We start from the raw sequence: 25,272 nt of genomic DNA on the forward strand, positions 1-25,272 counted from the left end.
TCTGTGACAGTTTCCTTTATACGGTTCTTCAGCGAGGAATCTCCTGTGTTTGTACAATGATAACTTGCAAGTGTTGCATGCCTTTTTTTCCTTCCTGGGAATATTTGACCAGTGTATTGGTCAAAAGAGAATGAATGCCCCTTTGGACCCTCCTCTAGCCCAAAGTATACAGAGAAAGCAGGTTTTCAAAGGTAAATTGAAAAACTAGAAGTATTTTAGAATTCCTCAGCAGATTCACACGTGTTTTTATTACAGTTACAACTAAATATCCATTTTTTCCATTACTTACTTGTTGAGAACTAGCATTGGTTTATGTAAGTGTGGGATTGTTTAGAAATGACTTGATCTGTCATCACCCTTTTTTTTTTTTTTTTCGTTACATTTCATGGGAACATTTCCTTTATGTGAGTGACTCCTTTGGAACTGTGGTGGGATAAAAGAGGCTATTTTGTAAATAATGAATTGAAGGGAAGGCATCAGAAACAACAGTGTTAGATATAATTTTGTGGGGAAAAATGTGAGAGCAGACATGAGAGTGTCATAGGAGAATTTTGAAATGGTTTCATGGAATTGTTTAAGTTGGAAGGGCCTTTAGAGGATATCCACTCCAACTCTCATATAATGATGCCCACAGCTAGATCAGGTTGTTTGGAGTCCCATCCAGCCTGACCTTGAGTGTCTCCAGAGTCAGGGCATCCACCACCTCTCTGGGCAACCTGTACCAGTGCCTCACCACCCTTAAGTAGCCAAAAGATAAAGAGGGATTAGAGAAGAAAATTGTGATTATAAGCTAAAAATCACTCTAGCTGTTACTGAATCCTTCTCTATATGAAAAGCCAGTGCAATACAAAAATATTGCAGAAACTTAAGCTGTGCAATTTAGTGAAGCTGAGGGAAGAGGACCTCAAGGGCACACAGGTGTTGGAGACCTGGAGCACAAAAATGAGAATGCCATGTGGATCTGTCTTGACACTTGTACCCTCGAGCACCAATAATAATAGTTTTTGGAGAAGCTGAACAGCCAAGAAACAGAGGGTGGTTGTGGAATTAGTACCTATTGTTGGAATTTTATATCCCACAATGAGTAGAAAGCATCCATCTCCTCAGGTTGTTGGATCTTCTTCTCCACCTGTCCTCACTAGGTTTTCTTTGACCTTTTCTTCCCATTCCTATGCTCATACATACATTTCAGTCTATTTCTGGGCTCTACTCACCCTCGTTCTGTTTGAGAGGTGAGAAGCAGTTGTCCATGCTGACATCTTTTCCCATCCCTGCACCACTGCAGCACTGAAGGATGTAATTACTGAGTGCTGTCTCTCTTTGGAGAAAAGCAAATGGAGGGGTGCTGGACCTGAAACTGATGCAGCCCATGGGTCCAGCATTGCTGCTGCTTCCCACATATCAGCACTACCTGATAATGCTGGTGACACTTCAAGTAGTTCTTGCCTAGAGCACCCTGAGGTAGCAGAGAGAAGAGTGATGGAGGCTGTGGACAAGAAAGTAGGATTCTTACGACTCAAGAGAGCTATTTGAAGTATATATGAGGAATGTGAGGCTGAAAAGAGCAGGCGTTAGGTTAGGCTGATCTGCAGTTCTCTGAGATACAAATGTGTTGAAAATGAGTTGAAAATCTGGAATAATAATGAATAATGCATGACAGTGGCTGGAAATTAAGAAGGAATTAAGGGGAGTAAGTTTTGGATGACACTTTAATTTTTGTGATGGTCTTGTGATGGTCTGTCTGTGCATGAGTCTCAGGAATCCATCTGCAGAGCCTTGACACTTCTGTCTCCACTTCTAATGCCCGTTTCCACTTTCAAGGACACGCTGACTGCTCTGTGGTTTCATTCATTTGTAATTAGCTAAGCCAGGAGTTGACTTGGATTTCTAGCTTTGACCATTTTCTTCAGGACGTCATTTGTATTTGGAAAGACTAGTCTATGTTGTGTTAGAGGACAGCTCACCTCACTTTACCTCTGAAGATGAAGCAAGTAGGATTTGTCTCATGAATAAAAAATTAATTCTTGAAGATATATGTGAGTAGTCAAAACTGGTTGGATCGTACTCAAGTGAGGTATGAGCAGCAGATGGCCAAGGCTCGTGGGAGCCCAGAGCCCCAGGGGATATTTGGTTTTGGGCAACCCCAAGCAATGCCAGGCAAGACAGCAGTGAAGCAGCACAGCATTTCATCAGTGAGAACTATGGGGAGAAAAAAGCTTTCATTTGCTGCAGCTCACTGTAGGGTTTGGTGAACAGCCCATTTGGCGTGGGTCAGCGTGGCAGTGGGTGCAGTGCTAACCTTGATTCATGGCACTGTAGAGCAAGTTGTAGTAGGTGCTCCTTCCTTGGCAGTAAAAAGACGACCTGTAGTACCGCAAGTAGTTAATCACAGCTTGCTGTCTAAGCAGGTGGTTTTTTTGTTTTTTTGGGTTTTTTTTTTTGAGTCAGAGTGAGAAAATGGGGTCATTAAGTTGAGAAATGGTAGACCATACAGTTCCAGCCAGCTGTGATATCTTCTGGCTGCAAATTGTATTGCTGCGGTCATGCTGGAGGGCGGCCAGGGCTTGGACACTGGGCAGGATTGGTTTGGTTTGTCAAAGGCCTACAGCACAGGGCCAGAAGCTGGCAGAGGTCCTGAAGCAAGCCTCCAGATGATATTACATAGCTCACAGGAGAATTAGGAGAGAGATGGAAAATTCTGGGTGTGGAAGATAAAGGAAGGTGCCCCAAAGCATGGGGGTTGTGTTATTATTTTGCTTCTTTATGGGTATTAGTGCTTGTCCTTATGTTAGGAAACCGAATTTCATCCCCACTAGCACTTAGAAACTGGAGAATGGATGATGTTCAGATGATGTCCTGAAAGCTGCCCAGCTGATGGATTGAGAGAAGGCTCTGACTGCTATGCTGATTTCGTAATTTACATGCACTTAATTCTGAAGTGTAACATGCTTATGTAAAAAAGATATTTTTGTGTTAATTTTGACACCTCCTTTAATTAAAGTGTCAAACCTAATAATGTTTCACTGGAGAGTACCACTGTCTCCTCAAGATGTCCTGCAGGAGCAGCCAGGATCAAGAGCTCTGATACTTCTCAGGTCCTTAAATAGATGAGTCATTTTTTCAGTTTTCATTTTCTTTGTGTGAAGAACAAAAAAGGCATTCCTGATCTGTCTCCTGTGTTTTAGAATATAACCTTGGGCACCTGTAACTCTCCTCCAGCATTATAGGGAGAAGGTAGAATGAAGTCTTAAAGTTGTAGGCTAGTTGAATTTCCTGTATTTCAAATTGTGCCCATTGCTTCTTTTCCTGTGACTAGGCACAGAGTCTCACTCTGTCTTCTTTACACCCCTGCCAAGTTTTTATAGACATGGATGAGTTTGTGAGGATGTGATGGCACATCCTCACATCTTCTGTAGCCAAGACTTATGGGTTCAAGGGAGGCTGGAACCGGACTGGTATGATGTCCTAACCTTTCCCCAAGAGGTGCTCTGGTGGCATCCCACAGCCAGCATGTCTCACCAGCCTGTAAAATAGTATGGCCTAGTGTGTGAAACTGCTTGTGGGTGCTATCCTGAAGCCTTGGAGCAATCCAAACTTCCATATGTGCTCATAGAAGTGAGTAATCTGAAACTGCCACAGTTTAAGTCTGGTGCTACTGTCAGAAGCTGTTTCTGAACAAAGAGTTCCTCAATATATAATGAATAATTCCTTCACATGTTTATTCTAACATCTTTTGCATCAGCTACCAGGGCAAGAAAAATTCTTTTTCTCTTTTTTTGTTGTTTTTGGCACGTCATGAACATGCGACCTCATTTCTAAGAGAGAAACACTAGGACTTTACTGTTTTGTTATGGAAGAGGAAGCAATACTGACCTTGATGTGATAGCAATAAGCTAAATCTTGGCAAATTCTTTACCTCATGATGGATAATCCATATATGTCTTGGGTGAAACTCTGGGTCATGATCAGATCTGAGCTTTGATGTGTCTGTAAAATCCTCATAAGCCAGTAGCTCCTAAAACCTTGGCACTGTAGTCCGGTGGTGGAGAGAGTTTGTTCAACAGATTCATTGTGCCAATGGAGTTTTCTCAACAGCAGTGTGGTTGCTGTTACAGTTCTGCTTCTATTCTCCAAATGTTAGCCTTGATTTTTCTGCTACTGCTTTTTACCATCTTTCCAGAGACTGCAGAGGTATAAAAAGGCTCAGTTGTGAACAGCTGCACTCTTTCAGTGTTTACCAGAGCTGTCAAGTAAACTCTGGTATTTTCCATGCAAGTACAATTTCTGTCCTGCCAGTGTACTTAATGATGAGTCTGAAAGTCAGTAGATGTTAATATCCTCAACTGTGGATGGGAAGTTGCCTAGTTCATGGCAGATACCTTTGGCTGCAAACATGCTAGTATATAATTAAAATGCTTTTTAGATCTGCAACATTTTCTTCCTTCAAAATAGCAAGAAGTCAGTGTGGTTTTGGTGGTATATGACTAGCTGTATTTGTGTCTAAAGTGCACACTTCCACTTTTGTTTTTATATACATTTCCAGGTTGGTTTATATACAATGTATACCCTACACATAAGTGTCAAATGATTTATTGTCAGTTTGTGCTTTCAGGAGCCCAGTAGCTTATTCAGAGAATATATAAATGTCAGTGGATATTTTCCATATCCACTGATATTTTATTTGATAGTGGTGATGATGCATGTCTAATCTCATCCTCCTGCTCCTCTTTTTTCCCATTAATTCCTCAAAACTTGGAGAAAGTCAGCTAATTACAACAAGCTTGAAGGAAGATTCCAAATGGAAGTCCATGGCTCCAATTAATTTTCTCTGAGAGTCCTTTATATCTTCTGCTCAATGTTTAAAAAGATTAAGATGCTAATCAGCAAACGTGTGTCAGGAGTAAGATGGTATGGCTGTCAGGTGAATACTGAGGTAGCATAACTTGTAATTGCTGAGGCAACTTTTGTGTGCAGTATGATTCAAATTAATCTCTTCTGAATTGAAAAAGCTGTTGTTGATAGTTGCTTATCTAGGGATAAATAATATATTACTTCCTTTCATTTCAAATTCATGCAGCCTCATGCCTTTTCTTGGAAGAGATTTTGCATGGTTTTAAATCATTTTTCATAAGCGGGCAGAAATTCAGGCACAAATACTCAAGTCTTAGTCATATCAACTAAGATTTGCAGACTGTACAGGGTGAATCTTAGTTTCTTTGGATATTTCGTGGTATGACCATATTTCTTCTTTTACTAATTTGACATTTATCTCAAATATGCTTATCTTCTGCTGTCTGTCTTGTCTATTTAAACTGCTAGGGACCTTTTCAATATTCAGCTTTATACAGCAATCAGAACCACACAGTTCTAAATTGGACTGGATATTTTAGGTACCATTGCAGTGACTGATAGCTCAATAATTCGTATGCAGCTTTTAGTTTTCGTTCAGACCGTCTCAGTTCTGTTGGACTGCAGATTGTTATGTGGTGTTATACCCAAGGGCTGATTAGAAACTCAGTAAGAATCCCATTCTCTCTGATTCACTGCAGTGCACCTTCCCTTGAGCTCCAGAGTGAGGCAGATGGGGCTATGTTTGGGAAAACTTTCCTTTTCAGCATTGTGCTGCATGCTTGTCTGCACCTGGTACAGAGTATCCGTTCATGAAAATGATATGTGGTACTCCCAAAGTGATAAGAGTAAAGCTGTGGGAGATCAACGTGGGAAAAACCTGGCACTGGCTGTGCTGTGGCCAGGCTGAGGCTCTCGGTTTGCAAAGCACGAAGTGTACTGGGGCCAAATCTGGGAGGGGGAAGTTTGCTGTGCTATTTTTTTTTGTTTGTGTTAAAGCTATATGAATGTGGCCACAGGTAGGGTTTTTTAAGAAGGCTAACTTCTTGAAATCAAATTTTGGTGATAAATGAAGACTACGGATGAAAATGAGCAGTCAGAAATGTAGATGAGAAGACTATTCTTGTGCAGCAAAATTGATGTTAAGTTTTAAGGCAACGTGTAATAGAAATCCAATTGGTGAAAAGAGGGGAAAAAAAGTTCATTTCCTCTCCGCCCTCTCCCTCAACAGCTGAAGGTTTGAGTCAATACTCCAATATTGAATATACCATTGTTCAGAAGACTTTAAGGTACTCTAATTATTTCTGCTATTTTCTCAGTACCTGAATGAACTTAGATAGCCATTCCTTCTTCTTTTTGAGTAATCCTTTTAAATCTTATTTCTTAAGCCTGGGAAAGGCTTCTGAACTCAGAGGACACCCTATTGAAAGGAGATTTTTCAGCATTTTCTGGGATGCTCTCTGTGATTGCTGTATCTTCCACTGTCCAGAAACGCTGGAGCTGTTGGTTCATTCTGCTTCTCTTTTCACCTTCTACTTTCTTCCTCATGAATTGAATTTTTTTTAATAGGTTTTTATTTTTTTTTTAATGGTCTAAATGTCACTTCAGCATAATGATAATACAGGCTTAATGCCAGAAGTCTGCTATGTTAGTAGCTTTTCCCTTTCTTCAGCAAGGGTATAAATAGTTATCTCGTTAAAATATCTCAGTTTGTGATCAGATAATGTCACCTAGCATTTGGCCAAGGCTTTGGTGGAAGCTCAGGTCAATGGACTAAGAGTGATGCAACTGAGATACTGAGTACCAGTGATACAAGCTGCTGTTTTTCCAGAAACTAAGCTCTTATGCAGACTATCAGCACAGGGCTTTTGTGTGCCACTTAAGTAGTAGCTAGAACCAGAAATGTCACCGTTGTCTTTTTGCCTTGTTCTGGTTTGTCTATTCGTACCCTTTGCTTCTTTGTCAAGCTTTCATCATCAGAGGTTACTCTTTCTCTTACCATCTCTCTTGTTTGTTAAAGACTGGACTTAAATCGACACGTTTTCCAGAACTTACAGAACTGCTTCAGTGGGAGCCATCATTGCTGCATCTGCCTGGCAATACTTTGGGAGGTGGGATGGGAGTACCTCAGTTCCCATTCCTTTAACTGCTCACCCCATCCCTCCCCAGCTATAATTAGAGTTATTTTCCTTTTCCAAGTCATAATTAAATTTTGTGTTACTGTGGACATTTTTCATCAGGGGTTGGACTGATTTTACAGCCTGGTAGGGGTAGTAAACAGTTTTCCTGTAAAAGGTTTTTTGTTGCTGATTGTTATTTCTGTCTGCTTCTGTCTGCTGACACTTGAAATCTGTTTTAGAGCATGAGAAATTGCAACCTTCTTTGCTAAGAGGTCATAAGGAGATATTATAATCCCACTTTTATTTATTTATTTTGCCATCCATGAGTTCATGAGGCTTTAGAAAGTCCCTGTGATCTCTGTTAGGTAATGTCACACCGATCCTCATTCATGTGGACAAAGTGACACGATCGTCTCAGATCTTCCAGCCTTATTTGGGAATCCTACTAATCTATTAACCAGAAATGGCACTTTTGGTTATCTTACAGGATAGGAGCCCTGCTCTTGCTGTCTGTAATGCTACAAATGGTTGTGAAATTGCTGGCTAAAAAAAAAATGAAGTTAAAAAAAGTTATCCCAGTGGAGCCTTTTCAGCAGCTGACCTCTCTTTGAAAGCTTCTGGAGTGTGTTTGCCTTTGAGCACAGTGAGCTCATTGACAAGGGAAGCCATCGCTTCAACAGTTGACTATTTATTTGCATAGTGGCTCTTGCAGAAACTGGAAGACCAGGCAGTGTTTTTGTAAACTCTGTTTCAAAGAGAATGGATACTTAGGGGAAGCTGTATGCTATAATTGCTGTTAGTTGTGTAGAAAGGTTTTTATTTCGGCTAGCATAATAAATAAACACTAGCATTTCAAGTGAAAAACAGCCCTGTTCCACTTGAATTCAAGTCAGAGTGAGGTTGGGGTGAACAAGAAAACCAAAGTTCAGGCTTTCCTTATTCAGTTGGGTGAGATCTTGGCTAACTCTGACTTTGAAGGTAAAATCCTGTTTCCTACAAGTCCGAGGCAGGGCACTACCTTGCACAAGGCTCTTGGGCACGGTGTTCAGTAAGCATACGTGTAGTGAGGTACATCCTAAATATGAAAGATGACTTTCCTTAGAGGTTGTGTCCTTTGTGGTAGTCTTAATGTCTTATTAGGTTATAAGCAGAAGTACCTCTGAATAGTTCCTCTCCTTCTGGATGCCTATAGAATAATTCATTTGCATCAGATGGTGTGACTGCATGTGTTTCTGTGCTCCAACAGTGTGCCCTTATTATCATTTAATACTATCACATTTGTTTAAAAGGAAATAAAACTAAGCCCAAGGTCATTACTGCATATATATACCACAGCCCAAATAAATTCAGAGTGTTTCCAGTGGTGATTCTTTGCCAAGAGTGCCTTTTCTTATTGCTTCAGCCCCTTCTGTCTACTTTATCAGCACCATGGGTTCAGATGCTGATGAGGCGTGTCACAGATTGCTGCTTCCTGGTGACATTGCTGCCTGTGTTCTACCATTCTCAGAATCCCATAGCTTGATGGGACAACTGCTCTCCTCAAGCAGGGTGACTGGAGGCTCTTTAAGAGTTATGGTTGGGTCTGGGTGGATGTTTCATACATCAACCAAACCCCTCCATGTGGGAATGTTTTCCTGTACTGGGAATGGGCTGTAGCTATAAAAGGGAAGGAAAAAGGGGTGGGGAGTAGCCCGGAGGAGCTGCCTGCTCTTGCATTTCCCTGGCAGTGCCCCACCATCTTTTCCTCCCAAGTGAGAAGTGGTTTTCCCAGAATCTGACTCTGTCATTTCCAATGCTCCCCTTCCTTAGCCTGCTTTCCAGCCAGCAGCCCATTCCCTTTCTGCCTGGGCCAACCTGGCATCCTTAAATCTTGCCTCCCTTCCAGAGATGCAGAGGTTCACCCTGGTGTGCACACAACAGCATGACAAAATCTTTCTGCATCCCTCCTAATGTATCGCTGTGTCTGTTTGGGGCTGCTGAGGTCTCCCCATGCATAAGGACCCATGCAATCCCAAAGCCAGCAGAATGGACCGTGCTCAGGGCAGTGGGCACAGGCTGCACCCCAAGCCCTGGTCTCCTGCACCGGGAGCCTTACAGCTCTGTTGCCGTGGAGATTGCGTGCGCTGTTGCTAGGCAGCTGGAGCATCTTCCTTCGCCTACCGCAATGCCACGAAATCCTGAACTTTCCTCACTCCCCTTGCCCTTCCTCTGCCTGGCAGAGATGGCTCTTAACCAGCTTCATTCCATGGCACGGCGGTGGGCTGTGAGTGTTAACCCTACAAAACAAGAAAAGCCCACGCGGTAGTGCAAATGGCACTGACGGCAAGGAATTCAGGGCTGAAGGAGTTAAACTGGTTGGGGATAGACTACAGAGGAAATGATTACTAGTAGATAAACTCCTTTAAAATGTTCTGGCTTTCATGGAAGGGGAGGTTGGTGGCTGCAGCCTTTTGTTGCATCATTGGTGGTTTATATGAATAAAAGCACAGAATAAAATATCACTACAAGGTAAGAAAATCGGCTTGAATGGGCCAGATTAATCTCTTGGGTTACGATATATATTTAGTTTTCTGTTGTCCTCAGCTTGTGTTTACTGATTTTTGATGTGGCATGTGGATGATAATTTAGCCTGTCATGTACAGTATTTGACTTATTTGGCTTGAATAATAAAGATATCAGCCTGTATTCTTGGAGTATACTGCATTAATCAGACTTGCAGGAATGATCACATGGTACTCTATCGCCTTTCCCTGTTAGCTGCTGCTTGTCAGCAGCTGGCTGAGCTGTAGGCTGCAGGCCAGTATCTGCATACCCTTTCTCTTCAGAATATTTCAAATATTCTGTCTCATCATTATGCATTTTGCTGCAGTTTGACAGACTAAATGGTTTTCCTGCACGTAAAGAAGATTATTTTTAAATTTCAGAGCATTTGTGTAGTTACTAGGCCATGTATGCATTTGAAGAATTCAGGTAGGCTCTCTGTTTTATACATCAGTGTGCTCGGTTTTTTGTTCTCACCAGGTTTTTGCTGTGTAATGTCAGTCAGCTCTACAGTTAGTTCTTCAATGTGTGAATGTTTCTTGCATTTTAAACCTTTACCCTGTGCATGGGGAGAAGTGCTTGAAGGGTAAGATGCAGGTAACGGTAGCTAACCGCATGATGAAGTGCAAAGCTGAGTAATTGAATGTATCGTGCACAGATTTCATAGCCGTGCAGCCAGGAGCAGCAAGTGCAGTGCAGTTATAAATATAAACCAGAAACTGTTCTGTTTAAAAGGGTCTTTGCTATTTTTGGTTCCTGAGAATCTGACAGATGCTCCTTTGAGATAAAATCCTGATTGTGATAGAGAAAATTGATGCTTGGACTGTATATAGGATTATATTTTATGCTGCTGCAGAGTATACGTGTCTGTTTGTCATAATCTTGTAGTTGCAGAATTCCATATGAATTTTGTTTAAAATAAAGATATGGTTGAATTTGTCGGGTTTGGCTTCATGTTTGCAAACATTAGAGCAATGGGGTTTGTTAGAGTGTGAAATTAACACCTTTTATTTGTTACTGGTTTTGCTTAGCATTGCCTTTGCCCCCCCATCTCCAATATAACTCTGTCCTTATGCAAGTATTGAGGTCTCTTAAAACTGTAGCAAGTATTTGAAGGCAGGAAACAGAATTTCTACAGAAATTGATTATTTTTTCTGCAGTAAAACATTATTGGACTTAAAAAAATAAATAAATAAAAAATCTGGTTTGTAGTTACAGGGTAGGGGGTGTCATTCTTTTTTTCTTTTTTAATTTGTTTGGCTCCCTGTGTTCTCATAACTTGTGTTGTAAAATTTCTGGGTAAGATGGTGTCAGTGTTGTAGCAGGCGCTAGGGATCATCTCATTATACGTTGGTGTGACTGAATATCATCATCATCATGTGTCATATTCTATTCTTTTCAGTTTTGAGAAGAGATTGTTTGACCAAGTATGTAACTAGATGAGAGGATGGTTTGTCTTTGTATATACAAAGAACACTCTATACCAAATATTTTAAAATTTAAACTTTCTAGCATCAGACAAAATATAATTAATATTACTTCTGTCTTTTGTTAGAGCATTTAATATACTGGCAATTTCCCTTTTTTCATATTTTACTGATCAGTTCTTTGTGGAAGTGAACAGTGTCAAAAGCAGTAAAAGCAATTGCAGGAACCTCTGAGGTGTTCTGATTCCATCCATAAATACTGAGGAGAGAGGCTCGCAGAGCATGCTTCTCCTGTTGTGAGATGCAATATGATGCTGTCTGAGTGAAAAGATTTTACTGGAAAACGAGATAATGCTGTGTAACTGCAGTTGTCATAGGGCTGTCAGGAGATGGTTGAAATCTTGACATCACTGATTGTTGACAGTAAATTAAGCTGCAAATGGGCTCCAAACTTACTGTGCCACTTACTATGCCCACAGTTATTTGTATTTCATCCAATTGATCCTTTTCTTAACAGAGTGGAACTCTCAATAAATCTACCCCGAGAGGGGAGTGGGAAGGATGGTATTTTTAAAAATTCTGTTCTAAAAGCCTCAGCTGTCTTTCAGTGTTGTTCCTACACATCTCATGCCAGGAAGACACCTACTTTTATGACAAGAATGGTCAAATGCCAATTACACACCCATTAGGCTTATTAAATTACTTGTCTTCTCTTAGACTTGCTTTGAAAATGGTATTAACATTTAATGTGCAGAATACTAGATCTTTTCTTTTTAATGTTTCACTTTGTTAAGGCTGTGGTTTCTGTATAGCAGCATTTAAATGGCATTTGTTTTATTTGGCATTTCAGTGGTGTTTTGTTAAGGTTGTGTTTGCATGTTGATGGGTTCTGTATGGTATGATTATTCCCATGCCTGTGGCTATATTATGCTTCGATGGGATCAAAGCATATCTTGAAAGATAAAGAAAAAAAAGGTTGGTCAAGTTGAGCAGTGAGGTGGAAGTCTCTCCCCCATGCTCATGGATGCAAAGCTGGTGGATCAGTAGATGGCACTCTTCTCTGGGCTAATGGCCCCTGGTGCTTGGAAGCTGGTGACATTTTCCCCTGTGGACTAACCATAAACTTACCCTCATCTAACCTGCCCAGCAGCCTGACTGTGACCTGCAAATGGGTACTTACGTGCTTCTTGCAGAAGCACAGTTGCCTGCATCCTTCAGTGTACCCATCCAGTCAGGGTAACTAAGTGTCCAGGGCTGAGGAGATGGCCACCCCATGTATGCCTGCCCATAGGAGCCTATGTCACAGAACCATAGACTCACAGAATTGCTTGGGTTGGAAGGGAACTTAAAGACCGAACAGTTCCAACCCCCTGCCATGGTGGGGTCATTTCCCACCAGCTGAGGGCCACATCCAGCCTGGCTTTGGGCACCTCCAGGGATGGGGCACCCACAGCTTTCTGGGCAGCAGTGCCAGCGTCCCACCACCCTTGGAGTGAAAATTACCTCTGAACATCTAACCTAAATCTCCCAGCTTTTAGTTTAAGAGTGTTTCCTGTTGCCATCAGATCATGTAAGAAGTTGATTTCCCTCACGTTTATGAGCTCCTTTTAAGTACTGGAAGGCTTCAATGAGGTCTCCTTGGAGCCTTGTCTTCTCCAAGCTAAACAAGCCTAACTACCTCAGCCTTTCTTCACGGGAAAGGTACTTCAGTTCTCTGATCATCTTAGTGGCCCTCCTCTAGACCTGCTTTAACACCTCCACCTCTTTTGAGAGCTGGAGGCTCCAGGCCTGAATGCAGTACTCCGGATGGGGCCTCAGGAAGGCTGAGCAGAGGGAGATAATCCCTACCATTGCCCTGCTGGCCGCTACTCTTGACGCAGCCCAGGATACAGTTGGCCTTCTGGGCTGGGCCTCAAAAACCCATAGGACTCACCAGATGGGTAGTGGGGCTTTTGGTACCCCAGTGCAAGAGATGCCTTCTCAGTCTGTCTGTCCAGTATTCCCCAGCAGTTTCAGTTTGATGCAGCATTCTTCAGTTCCTGGCTAAATGGTGCTGGAGTATTAGTGCTGAGTGTTAAGCAGCCACTGGTTTTCTCTGCAGGAAAGTCCTGCATGGATGGATGGAATAACCCCAGTGTGCTGTTTGTGAAAGCCCTCTGGGATGGAGTGTTACCCCTGTGGTTGCTGTTGAATGAACAGGGACTTAAGCCTTGGAGAAAAAAACGGAGTAAATCCACTTAATGATCTTGTAGCTCCTTGCACCGGTAAAGATGGGTTTATTTGGCTCTTGGGAAGTGCCTAATAGCTCCAGAAAAACTGCAATTGATTTTGAAGTGAAGGTGAAAGGAGTAAAGCTGGTTCTTAGTTTGTGGAGGCAGCTGGATTGTGCAAGGTACCAGTTGCATCCATTTCCATGCTGAGTTTCTGTGCTGTCTTTGTAGAACCCCAAGCCTGGCATATGTTTTGCTTAGGACTGGAGATAACACTGCTCACTAGCCATGTTTTTATCATCTCCTGCTGACTCCAACTGAAGTTGTAATAGATCTTTGCACATGAAGCCAAAAGGAGGTCTTGCCCACTTGGCCACAAGTTGTACTTTTCTCAGTTGTGCTCTGTCCAGGTTTAGCTCTTTAGCAGCAGAACACAAATGCAATTTTTTTCTTTTTGTTGCCATGCCTTTATCTTTGTGAGATATTACTTGGTATTCTTTGCAGTGAGCCACTGTCTGTCTATTTCTGATACACCGCCCACCACAGCATCACGGTATTTTTAACTGCATCTTCTATTCCCCCATCCACTGAGCAAACCTGAGAATGCTACAAAAAGGAAAATGAGGCTTTCAACATAGCTGGCAATGAGCAGAGGAAGAAAATCTGCTGATGCGAAGTCAAAATGAACATAAAGCATTTCAGTGCCATAATTCTGCCTTTCTATAGTGGGTACAGAACCTTTAACCTCATGATCCCCAAAGCATCAGCAGCACTCAGGTGGTAACTCCCAGTGTTAAAATTCAGAGCCAGGAGGTTTCTCCTTTCCCCTGCCCCAGAGAAATAGCAAAACCATTTATAGAAATGAAAAAAGGCTGCTGCTCTGAAGGATTGCAGGCCTTTCTTCTGTGCCTTTTCCTGCTGAACACTCCAAAAAAGGAGGCTGCTTGAATAGTCCTAATTTTCAGAAGTGCAGCTGTAGTTGGAGTAGTCAAGCAACTTTTTGAAGCTCTAGGTGAAGCACTCAAAAAGATTTACTTGTGTCACCAATTGTTCCTTAAAGAAAATAAGGTCTGCAAAAAATGTGGCCATACTGATAAACAAGAAGCAGCAGGAGACTGGCCAAAGGAGATTTCAGCTGCTACAAAAGTGTGGCTTTGTGGAGAAGGGTGATGGGGTTGCAGCACTATGGAGGGGTGAAACAAATCATGGTCCCAAGTCAGCGACTCTGACCTCCAGCTGAGATGGAGCAGACAGAGAAAAGCACACCAAATAGTGCAGTTAGTCTTTTCTGACAGGAGTGTGGAAGAATCAGGGCATAACTGTTACTGAAGTCAAAAGGCATTAACACAATGGTGCAAACAAGTTTAAAATGGAGAAAATCCAGGGATGGTGTTTGGGCAGCATGTAATTGCTTGCAGTGTCTCAGCTCCTGCTACTCTGCATTGCTGAACTTAAACTGCGTGCATTGCCATGTTCAACATACCCAGTGGGGACTTAATAAACAACCACCAAGGTGTGAACCTAAAAGCTGGAAGAAGACAGCTTTACCAGCCAGGGGAAGCTGCAAACTTGCTGCATTGCCACTTGCTCAGCAAGCAGACCTCCAGCAAACTAGCTACTAGTGTGCATTTATTTTGTCCTTGTGCCAATGCACCAAAATTGAATGCAAAACTTGACAAAAATACATCATTGATGTATTTTGATTACACACAGAGACTGGTGAGTTGTTCATGTTGCGCATGTGAATATTCCATATGATGCAACTCACCAGGGAAAATACGTGTGCCCAGAGGGTTACAGCTTTAGGATCTGTAGTGCTCTTTTGCATCTTTCTTCATGTGAGAGTTCACACCTAAGTTTGTGACCAGGATGCCAAATTAAGAAAGAAAAAAGAACCAGTTAGGATTATTTCTTTTTTGTGTGTGAAGGTAATTGCCTGAAATCTGCCCTTTGTTATTCAGAATTGATTTTAGATACTTGATTTTTGGACAGTTGTTATTTATCCACACGAGGCAAAAGCCCTGAGGAAATGTTGCTTCTTTACACAGCAGATTGAATCAAATGTTTTTGCTGACATATTTTTCCCTGTGACAACTGACACTGCAGTTGCCGTGTATTTCCTTGGTTCAACACAGATACATTTGAAGAGGAGAGGAATACTTCTAAGGAAGTATTATGAGAATACTGTTGCTGGGAATGACGATAAGCGTATGCTATTCTCATAATTTATTAGGTTGGAGGAGCTTCAGAGTGTATGGTAGGAGGTAAATTCCAGATGCATCAAAATCAAACTGTGTGGGACGTGTGTTTAGTCCCAAAGCATGGGGCTGTCTGGGAAAGAATGCTGTGCCCCTGTCTTTCTCCAGTCCAACCGTGCAACCCATGGAGCAGTTCAGTGCCAAAGACCTGGCTGGGTCACTCACCATCTACTGCAGTGTAAAACATCTGCAAGAACAAGAAATTTTCTCTCTGTTCCCTTTGCTGGGTGGATGTGGCAACCTGATATTTTGCATTCTTTGTTGTCTCTCTCATCTCTATCCTCATCCAATGTACGTCTTCAGACCCTCGTCCTCTTTTTTTCTTTTTCTTTTTTTTTTCTTTTTTAAACCAGTCTTGTAACAACGTTTACAAACAAGCAGTGGATTGTTCTGGTTAGTGAGGATCCAGACACAGGTTTCAGAACTGAAACCACTTATCAAGACACATGGAAGTTGATGTCAATCTTTAAGATGAAAACAAACATGCAAGTACAGATGGTTCCTTTAAAGAACAAAATTAATGATAACTTTTAAAACCACCTGTGGGCATTCACTAGGAGAAGTCATTCTCTCTCCTACTTCCTCTGTTTAGCCTTCAGTGTAGAGCATTCAAAGATTTGAAGCATTTTTTCTATCTTTTGAAGTTTATCTTCAAACATCTGCTGCCCATCTCTTACTGGCAGGGCCAGCTTCTTAGGGGTGAGTGCTTGGTTTTGCTGTGCTGGTGCCTTCCTGAGGTGCCCTGTCCCAGCTCTGAGTCAACCAATGTGACACCACAGGTGCCTAGGTTCCCCACTTTTCCTTTTCTCTGATATCTGTTCCATCAGTTTGAACCCTATCCACGCAAGTTTCATGTTTATCAGCTACAGGTGGAGAAGACATTGTGTATGGAGGAAAAAACGTCAAGAGAGCTGATGCTTCATTACTAGAAGTACTTCTTGAGAGATGAAAGAACCTGGGTGAGAGGGATGCTGAGGAAAACTTTCCCAGGCAATAGGTAGTGTGAGGCAAAGTGCTGTGAGATTTGTGGGTAACAGCCTGGCAAAGCTGACCGCAGGACAAGGCTCAGGGATGGATCTGTCCATGGAAGTAGACCTGAGGGTTTGAATCTGAAAATAAATGAGAACAAAACTCTCTGCTCCACTTTGGTGAAAGTACACGCTGTGATACTTCTCAATTGATAGAAATTGAAGCACGAGTATTTCCATTTAGGTCGTTCAAGTAGCATGGTGTCCCCATGTGGGTTCTGGTTATGAAGACTCACTTAAAATTCTACTTTGCCTGATTCTGGGTGATGTGGGATGAAAACATGTTCTTAGGATCACACACGGAGCTGGGTTTAAATCTGGATTGTCCACATCCTAGCAAAGAGTCTTAGCATGTACCTGCAACGCAGGAGAGATTGGACTGTATTGATGGAATTACATATGTAAAGCATGCTTTCATAGTGCTGTTGTAGCTGCTGCAGTCTAAAGGTACAAATGAGGTAGTGTATGAAGAGAAAGGAAATACCTCTTATTAAACCACCCAGAAGAAAGATAATTCTTTGAACTTAGACTGCAGCTTTTTATTAATGTATCAAATTTAAGCAATGTCGTAAAACATTTTCATTAAACTAACTTCCCATTAAATCTGTTTGTGGGAGAGGTGGAAAGGAGGGGGGGAAAAGAAACAAGTTTCAAGGAAATAAAAGGAGAAAAAGATAAAGTTTAGGAAAATAAACGATTGAAACTTGTGCTTCAAGCTGAAGAGAGTTTTTGTATCTAAAGATGTGTCCTTAATTCTGACCGTAAGAACTGATCTAACGAAAGGTTTGCAGAAATAATTTGTTTCTGCACAGAACGTCTTTGCTTGATGAGACAGCAGTTTTTGATGTTGTTTCCTATGAACTGCAATTCATGGAGTTGATGCTGTTCTGTCCAACTGTCACAGATACGATGCTCTTTAGCAAGGGGTTGTTTATTATAAAGCTAGGTTAAAAAGTTTGCAATAGGTAAGACTCTTTTTAACATCCATTGTAAATTATTTGAGATCAAAGTAATGTTCTTTTAATTGAGGGAGTGGATTTTTTTCAAAAATCAAGCAAAGAATCATTTTGTGTGGATCAGATATTCACAAGAGCACGTAGGTACTCTTATTCTAGGGAGCAAGACCAGCTGGATGCTATTTACAAAGAAAACTAGCCTTTGTATTTAAATGTTCGTATACATGTGGAATGTTTTAATTACTTGAAAATCTGTTTCTGAATGCTAAATAATGTGGAAAATCTGATTCTACAGTCATCTCTGTGCATTGCAGAGTGGAGAGAGTGAGCATTATGATGTTATCTATCGTACTTAGAAGCTGCTATTTTTCTTACATCCATGATTTTTCTGAGCATCAGGTTGCAGGAAAATAAGATTGATGTAGAATTCTTCAGTAGGAAGCCTCTAAAGTTGGTGAAGTAAATCATCCCCTGTGTGCTTTTTACATTACTGAGATGTATCAGTAAATGTGTGCGATGGATGGATAGGTATAGGTAGGCAGTGGTGGTCAAAGCCTTTTTAGAAGAACGTGCAGAAAGGACAAAATCAAGAAAAATTCACGTATAACCTAGAAGAACTCTGTCATAGCAGAAGAAATGTGTAAGCAGGTTTTGTTTGTGACTTTGTCACCGGTGAAGGAGGTTTCTGCCTAGAGCCTATGCTGTAGGTCACATGCAGTTACAGTACCACTTGGGCAGAAATAAATGCATGTCCCAGTTATACCAGATGACTGCATCATCCTTTGAAAACAGGGAATACAGCCCAAGCTTCACCATGCTCAAAATCAAACAAGGCAGGCCTTTGAGTCAAATGTAATTGTGCTGTGTGGTGCAACTGGACTGATTCCATTATGGTATTGGGACAATACAATTGTTGCAAGAAAAATAGCAAATGATGTATGAATCCTAAGTGCTTAGTGCTACAAAGGGTGGAGGAAAAAACACAACCTTAGGAAAAGATCACACTTCAGAGACATTATTGTGCTGTCAAGCAAGATTGTTGGTACCAATAACAAGTAATGCATTCATATCAGTAGGTCCCCTATAGTCATTTTTAGCTGGTGCAGATAACTAATGGTAATTTCCAAAGGTGCTCAGACAGAACAGGCTCATTAAATAAAGACATGCATTTATTTAAACTATTTTTAAAGTGCAAAGTGAGAAGGAGGAGAAAGAAAACATCTGATTACAGAAGAAAGTGAAGAGTATGAATCCTCAGGGTACAGCGCATGTAAGGTATCTAGATAATTTAACATGAAAAAATTGTCTGATTTAGTGCGGAAAATTCTGACATTGCTGACAAAGATGTAGCAACATCCTGGCTTTGAAGGTTGAAGTAAGAGAAAATCAATCCTGAAATACGATGCGGCTTCCTGGCACTGAGGCCTGTGGAAGAGTGGTGATGCTCAGAGGGGGAAGCCATGCACTTGTCATCACTTCAGTGCCGAGCTCCAGTTACTCACGTTTAGATAGAGTTCTCTGCCCCCAAAAGTGATCACGTCCATGTCTTTGATGTGAAAGAGTTGCCTGTGGGTGTCTGTGGGTACGAGCTCTGTGCAGCTCAGTCCCAGCAGCATCCCACATCCTCTCTGAGCCCAGCCACGTTGTGTGACGTCAGGGCAGCTCCCGTTGCCAAACACTCAGGATTTCAGTTGGCTGCCCTTGTGTGTGTGGGCGAGGGGAGAGCAAGGGGTCAGACATGGAGTGTTTCTCCTTGTAGATATGCGATTTGGCTTCTGAGGCCTGGAATGTGTTTTGCTTGGCTTTCCTGGTTTGTTCTGGTGGAAGCATCCCCACTAGTTTTTTTTGTATGGGTTATGATCCATGCAGAGCAAGCAGCTGGCTGCACCATGCCAGATAAACATTTCTGGTGCATTCTCAGAACCTCCGACATTTTAAACTCTTTATCTGCAAATTACATGTATGTAGATTCAAATAAACAGTCTCGGAACTCAGTCAGGTCTTGTAGTTGTTCCTTAGTACTTTAAAAGGATGACACAGAGTCATTTTGGTGTGTACCACAAATAGAAATTTTGATTTTAAGTATGCACTGACATACACATCCTGTTTTATACTTTATGGAGCCCATCTGGTAGAGGAGCTGTATTTAAGAAAATGCAATGCAGGAAAAGCAAAACCCTGCCATTGCGTTGCTACAGTGGAAAATTACACACTGTACAGCAGCTTGCACTCTTGGTTTAAAATGATGACTGACAGAAAGCGTGTTTCCAGGGCTTCCTATGCTGAATGGATTAGTTAAACCATAGATTTCTTCAGATGTCTGAATCCAACTGTGGCAGTATTAAGTAAAGAAGTCAGAAACCTGAGTGAGAATGCTCACTGAAACCATTATTAAGTTTTAAAAGAGGCAATGAAGCAAAGATTAGATGTAGCTGGGAGTGGAAAACAGCTGTGGAAACAGGTGTTGCTTGTCACTTTAAGTTTTACTTTGATGACCAAGCAAATTCAGGTGGGTAGGGACAGAGATGGTGAACAGGTCTGGCTGTGCAGGAATTGCAGCCTCTTGCATCAGTGCTTGCTGCAACTCAGGAAGGCTGCATTTGTCCTGGGAGCTCTTCAGTCAGACATATGGGCCAGAGTAAGTCATTTGTTTCTGTAGTCAGTGCTTAGTGTGCAGACCCAAAATCTCTGTAACCTTGAGAGGGGATCAAATATGACTGTGATGCCTGAGCCAGGGAAACAAGGATTTGTCTCTAATGCTGAGATTTAAAGCAGATGCTACCAGACATGACATACGTGTCTGTGGGCACTGGGCACACTGCTTTGGGTCACGAACATGGATGCAGTGGGTCTCACTGAGGCAAGGATGCTTTCCCTTTGTAGCATGATACAGTACATATATTCATATATATTTATGTGCCTATATGTTTATGTGTGTATTCCTACTGTAAATGGAAGCCGTTTTTCAGGTTAAAATGCAGGCATTTGTATAATGTGAGCATTTTCCTGAGTACCTCCTTGGTGGAATTTGTGAAATGGAAGGTGGAGACAGTGATGCTTTGCTGTGGTTTTCCAGCCCAAGTAACTGTCTGCAGTGATTCAAGTGTGGCTTCTAGGCAGGAATTATTCATATTTGTCCATTAGACTTGGCAAAAGCCTGTAGGTTTGTTTATATTGCTGAAACTCAAATTCATTTGTCTGGTGAATTTAATGGCAGAATGTGTGGGCTTCTATGTATATATATTTATTTATTTATATACAGTTATATTAAGCAGAATGTAAAAAAAAAATAATGTTTTGCATTAGTACATGATTTAGACAACAGAAAAGGGAACATGGTGGTGAAGTTGTCATGTGTCAGATCAGAAGACACAAATCGCAGGGAAATTAGGATATAAATATCACTGAGTATTATCCAAAAATGTTACAGGCAAATTAATTTCAGCTGTTTAAAAAGTAAATATCAGCTAAGTACTCTTTATAGTGGTAATCATGATAGTGTTTGTATACTAGTTAATAATATCTCTGTTTTGATGAGGAGCACTGGAGTCCCAGTACACTACAAAGATGTTAATCAATGAAGACAGTGTTCCTGCAGGATCAGAGGACTGGAGCACCTCTCCTACAAAGTCAGGCTGAGGCAGCTGGGCTTGTTCAGCCTGGAGAAGATAAGGCTGCGAGGAGACAGCGGTGCAGCCTTCCAGTGTTTAAAAGGGGATAATAAACAGGAGGGGAATAAACTTTTTACAAGGGGGACAATGATAGTACAAAGAGGAATTATTTTAAGCTCAAGCAGGGAAGGTTTAGATTGGATGTCAGGGGGAAGTTCTTCCCAGAGAGTGTGGTGATGTGCTGGAACAGGCTGCCCAGAGAGGTTGTGGATGCTCCATCCCTGGAAGTGTTCGAGACCAGGTTGGATAGGCCCTGTGTAACCTGGTCTAGTACCTGATCTGGAGGTTGGTGGCCCTGTCTATGATCCTTGAGGTCCCTTCCAACCCAAGCCTTTCTGTGATTGTTATAATTATCCCTACTTTGCAGTTAGTAGGAAAACTAAGGTTAAAGGACGTGCCATTGGTCAGATTCTGGATTAGATATAGTTCTGGGAATAGAAATCATCACTCAAACTTTCAATCCAAATTTTTAATTCAAATGTTAGAAGGAAAGACCTTGTCTTGTTGGGAACACAAATTTGAGATCAGTCTCTAGAAGGTTCGCTGACTTCACCTTTTGACTTTTTTCTGCAGTGGAAAATAGCCCCACTTTCAGCTTCAGCCATGGGAGGATAAGCAGTGTTGTGGAAGCAGTTGTGCAGCTGTCTGAAATGGGCTTCGTTTTCCCTAACTCAGAATGTCTACAATCTCACCTGGTCCCTATTGACTCCTTGTGTAATCAATGGAGAGTAAAAGCTGCTGCTAATGCGATTCATCTGACCTGTTTTAGCTGCTTACTTTAAAAGCAGATGAAGCATGCTCTATAAGCACTTCTATTTCTTCAAGTTTTAAGGGAGCTTGGATGAAGAACCAAAATGTATAGGTTGGCTGGGCTGGTGAGGTGAAGCAGAACTCCAAACAGATAGCATCAGCAACTCCAATATGTCAGCTGGCCCAGACTGTAGCTTACGGCAGTTTACCTTTCTCATAGGGTGATTTTGCAGCTGGTCTGGCTGATGATACGTGCTGCCAGCACTAGACTTCTTGCTACACAGAAATTAGGGATTAATGTAGTCTCACAGTTTACAGCGTAGGAGGTTATTAAAAGAAAGAGGAAGTGTGTGCAAAGAAAGACATTAGAAACAAATTGTGGATTCTCCCCACGCTGATAACTCAAGCCTGGTAGGGCTATTGTCAAGCAGCTAAGGGTGACTTGTTCAGTTTTTGATGGGTTTTGGAACTAGCCGCACCAAGGACAAACTGAAGATAGCAAACAGTATGGGATAAAGTCTCTGCCTAAATCAGCTACTTATAGGGGTATTGCTTGCTGATGATCTAGTGTTCTCTAAATGTTCTGCATGTAGCATTTTCATTTTCTCATTGCTTTTCCTCGATCGTTAGGCCATTAATTTAACTTTCATTAGCTTTAACTTCAGTTTTAGAATACAAATATGGGAACAATCCAGATACTGTCTCATTGACTTTAAGAGAGATCAATGATTTGAATATGGTTTACTGCTTGAATGCATCTTTAAATTTCAAGAGATGGAATAAATAAGAATCTTTGTAAAATATGGTGTTAGTCAAGATAAGCTGGTTTGTGATTCAGGTACAAGCAGAAGAATATTGAATAGGTTCAGTGTTGCATGGGATGCTTCACACAGCTCTGATTGCACCTCTTGTAGAGAACATTTTGCTGTCCTTTATTTCTCTGACACATCATCTTCCAAAATGTTTGTGTTCTTCAGTTTACCTTAAATTCTTGAAATATATTGATAATGCAGTGCCTGTGGCACTTACACAGCCATCTGTAGTCTGTCTTTACAGACATAAACATAAGTAATTCTACATCAATATTCTCTTCTTAATCTACTCTAACATAATTTACAACAACCCTTCATGTCCTTATGTATTCATACATCATATTTATAAAAGCCTTCCCTGTATGCTAAGTTCTATGATGTACATTGGCAGCACTTTTTGTGCTTTGGCTAAAGTCTCTATGTGGGACTTACAAGAGCAGCCAAACCACTGAAATGTCTGCATGGAGTGTCATGAAGCTTTTCAAAGGAAGGGTGTATTTAAAAGTCCAAAGAGCTACTTTTGCTTGGGTAGTAAAACCTATCCATAAGTGGAAGACTCTGAGAACAGCTTCCTTCATGATCTATCTATTGGGGTGCTGGAGAAGTTGTAGAAAGAATTGCAGAGGTTTTAATATGGTTCTGAGTGTAGTGAATATCTGAAACACAAAAGTATGTTGAAGTGTACGCTGAACCTCTGATCTGTGACTTACATTGTTAATCTGTAGTTGTCATCTGTTATGATCTTTTATATTTTGAAACACTTTAACTAATAAACCTGGGACGGCTGACTTACTTTTTTTTTAACCTTTTGGATTTTTTCAGGTTTTTTGTTTTTAAATGACATCCTAGACCAGCATGCTTTCACTGGTGCAGTATTTCTCAAAAACTGAAAATTCCCTCCAAGAAGATAATCTCTCTATGATTCTGTTGACATTGTTTCATCACGTCTTAAATTGTTGCATTTTATTTTAACTGTAGATCTCCTCTCTGCAGTACTGCTTCCTTCTTGGGTCAAGCTTATAATTCAGTAAGCAGTGAAACAGCAGGGAATAACAAAAGCAAAAAGTATGGTGCTTGGGCATAGCTTGTGAGTTCTGAAAACTTGGCCAAGTGGGCTCATTACATTCTGTTTACATTTTAAACCCTTTTCATAAGGGTAACTGATATATTTTAACTTTAAAAGTTGAGCTCTGGGAGAAGAAATCCCATATCCCTTCTTATACCTGACTAAGCTTTTGCATCTCACTGCCCTGAGCATTGCTGCCATGCTTTGAATGTGAACATAAATATCTTAAGTTAGTAGGTGCAACAACCAAGCCTGTGTTGAGTTCACAGCTACAATTACCTCCGTGTCCCAGGGGCTCATCTCTTTTTCCTTTGTTCTTGGCAGTTGCAGGGTGACAGAATTTGGCTGTTACAACTGCTATCAAACATTGAGCAGATGAATATGGAACTCATTCTTAATGTTACTGTGTTTTTATCACAGTTATAAGATGCTGGTTGCTGTCCCTTTACTAAATGTGTTTTTGTTGTTGGTTTTGTTTTTTTTTTTTTATATTTGGAGATGAAATGTTAGTTTTCTTCTTGACAACTAAGGCATGAGAGAGAATGAACTCCACAGTGGAAGTTGACTATAATAAAACACATAATCTGTTTGACTTCGCTTTAAAGAAGGCAGTTGTTTAAAGCAGCTGGTTAAGCACACAGATGTTCTAGTTGAGGGTGTTCCAATATTAAAATGGCATAATGTGGCCACAAATTTTCATTTTAAAATGAATAGCTGACAAAAAAAATATTTAGTTAAGCAACCTACCCTTAATTATAGTTGGGCGTATTTTGCTTCCGGTAGCATGTGTTCAAAAGGTGCTTAACAACAGATCCTTCTTTCTAGCAGAAAATGCTCTTGCATTTCCTTACGAAAGAAATGATGCATTTATTGGCTTAGTAGACCCAATTCCTCACTGTGAAACTGCTGTATAAGTTTGCAACTGAAACGATGGTGACTATGCAAAAAGATTTTAAGAAAGACCTAAGAAGGGTTGTGAGGAGATCTAAGAGAAGAAATATAAGAATGTCAAAGTTAACATGCTTTTGTCAGAGTGCTGCTTTTCTAAGGCATGAGAAAAATTGAATTCTTAAGCCAGAATGGAGACCATCTGCCTCAATGCATTTCCTTGTGAAGCCTGGCCTTTTGATTATAGTATTTTAAGCACCTTCATGAGTGCCTGACCAGTGAAGCATAGAAGTGTTGGGCTTTCTCTCCTTGACAAAGAAGAGAAGGTATTCTTATGCAAGTTTCCTGTACTTCATTTATTTGAACATGTGTATAGCTTCTCTCTCAGACTGAAAAGGCCCTGGCCTAGGGCCTGCCAGTTTTGGAAGATTCTAAATGACAAATCTAATCTCAGCTTTCGTTTTTAAAAATGCCAAGTTTCTTGACTTCTTGCTTGCAGAGAAAATGGAGTTATTACCAGTAACTGAAATGTTGGTACTATTGTATTTCTGGGTGTGAAGTGGGAAGGCGAATGATGTGTGATTTTTTTTCATATTCCTACAACAACAACAAGCATCCTGGTGTCTCCAGTTACACCAACTAAACCAGTTAAATAATAAATTTCCTTCATTTTCCCCTCCCCTGCTTTATACAGACA

At 41.1% G+C, this 25,272-nt stretch overlaps 1 protein-coding gene across 1 annotated transcript in view; it reads left to right on the top strand.

The window, feature by feature from the left end:
- The first annotated feature begins 9,814 nt into the window (after positions 1-9,814).
- The window catches only part of EVL (Enah/Vasp-like), a 108,435-nt gene continuing 92,977 nt past the window's right edge, over positions 9,815-25,272 (top strand). Inside the window, 1 exon segment of the mRNA XM_031553673.1 lies at positions 9,815-9,938. Coding sequence (XP_031409533.1) covers positions 9,916-9,938 — 23 coding nt within the window. The 5' untranslated portion in view covers positions 9,815-9,915.

This window comes from Meleagris gallopavo, chromosome 5 (assembly GCF_000146605.3).
Source record: "Meleagris gallopavo isolate NT-WF06-2002-E0010 breed Aviagen turkey brand Nicholas breeding stock chromosome 5, Turkey_5.1, whole genome shotgun sequence".
In the NCBI taxonomy this organism is placed as follows: domain Eukaryota; kingdom Metazoa; phylum Chordata; class Aves; order Galliformes; family Phasianidae; genus Meleagris; species Meleagris gallopavo.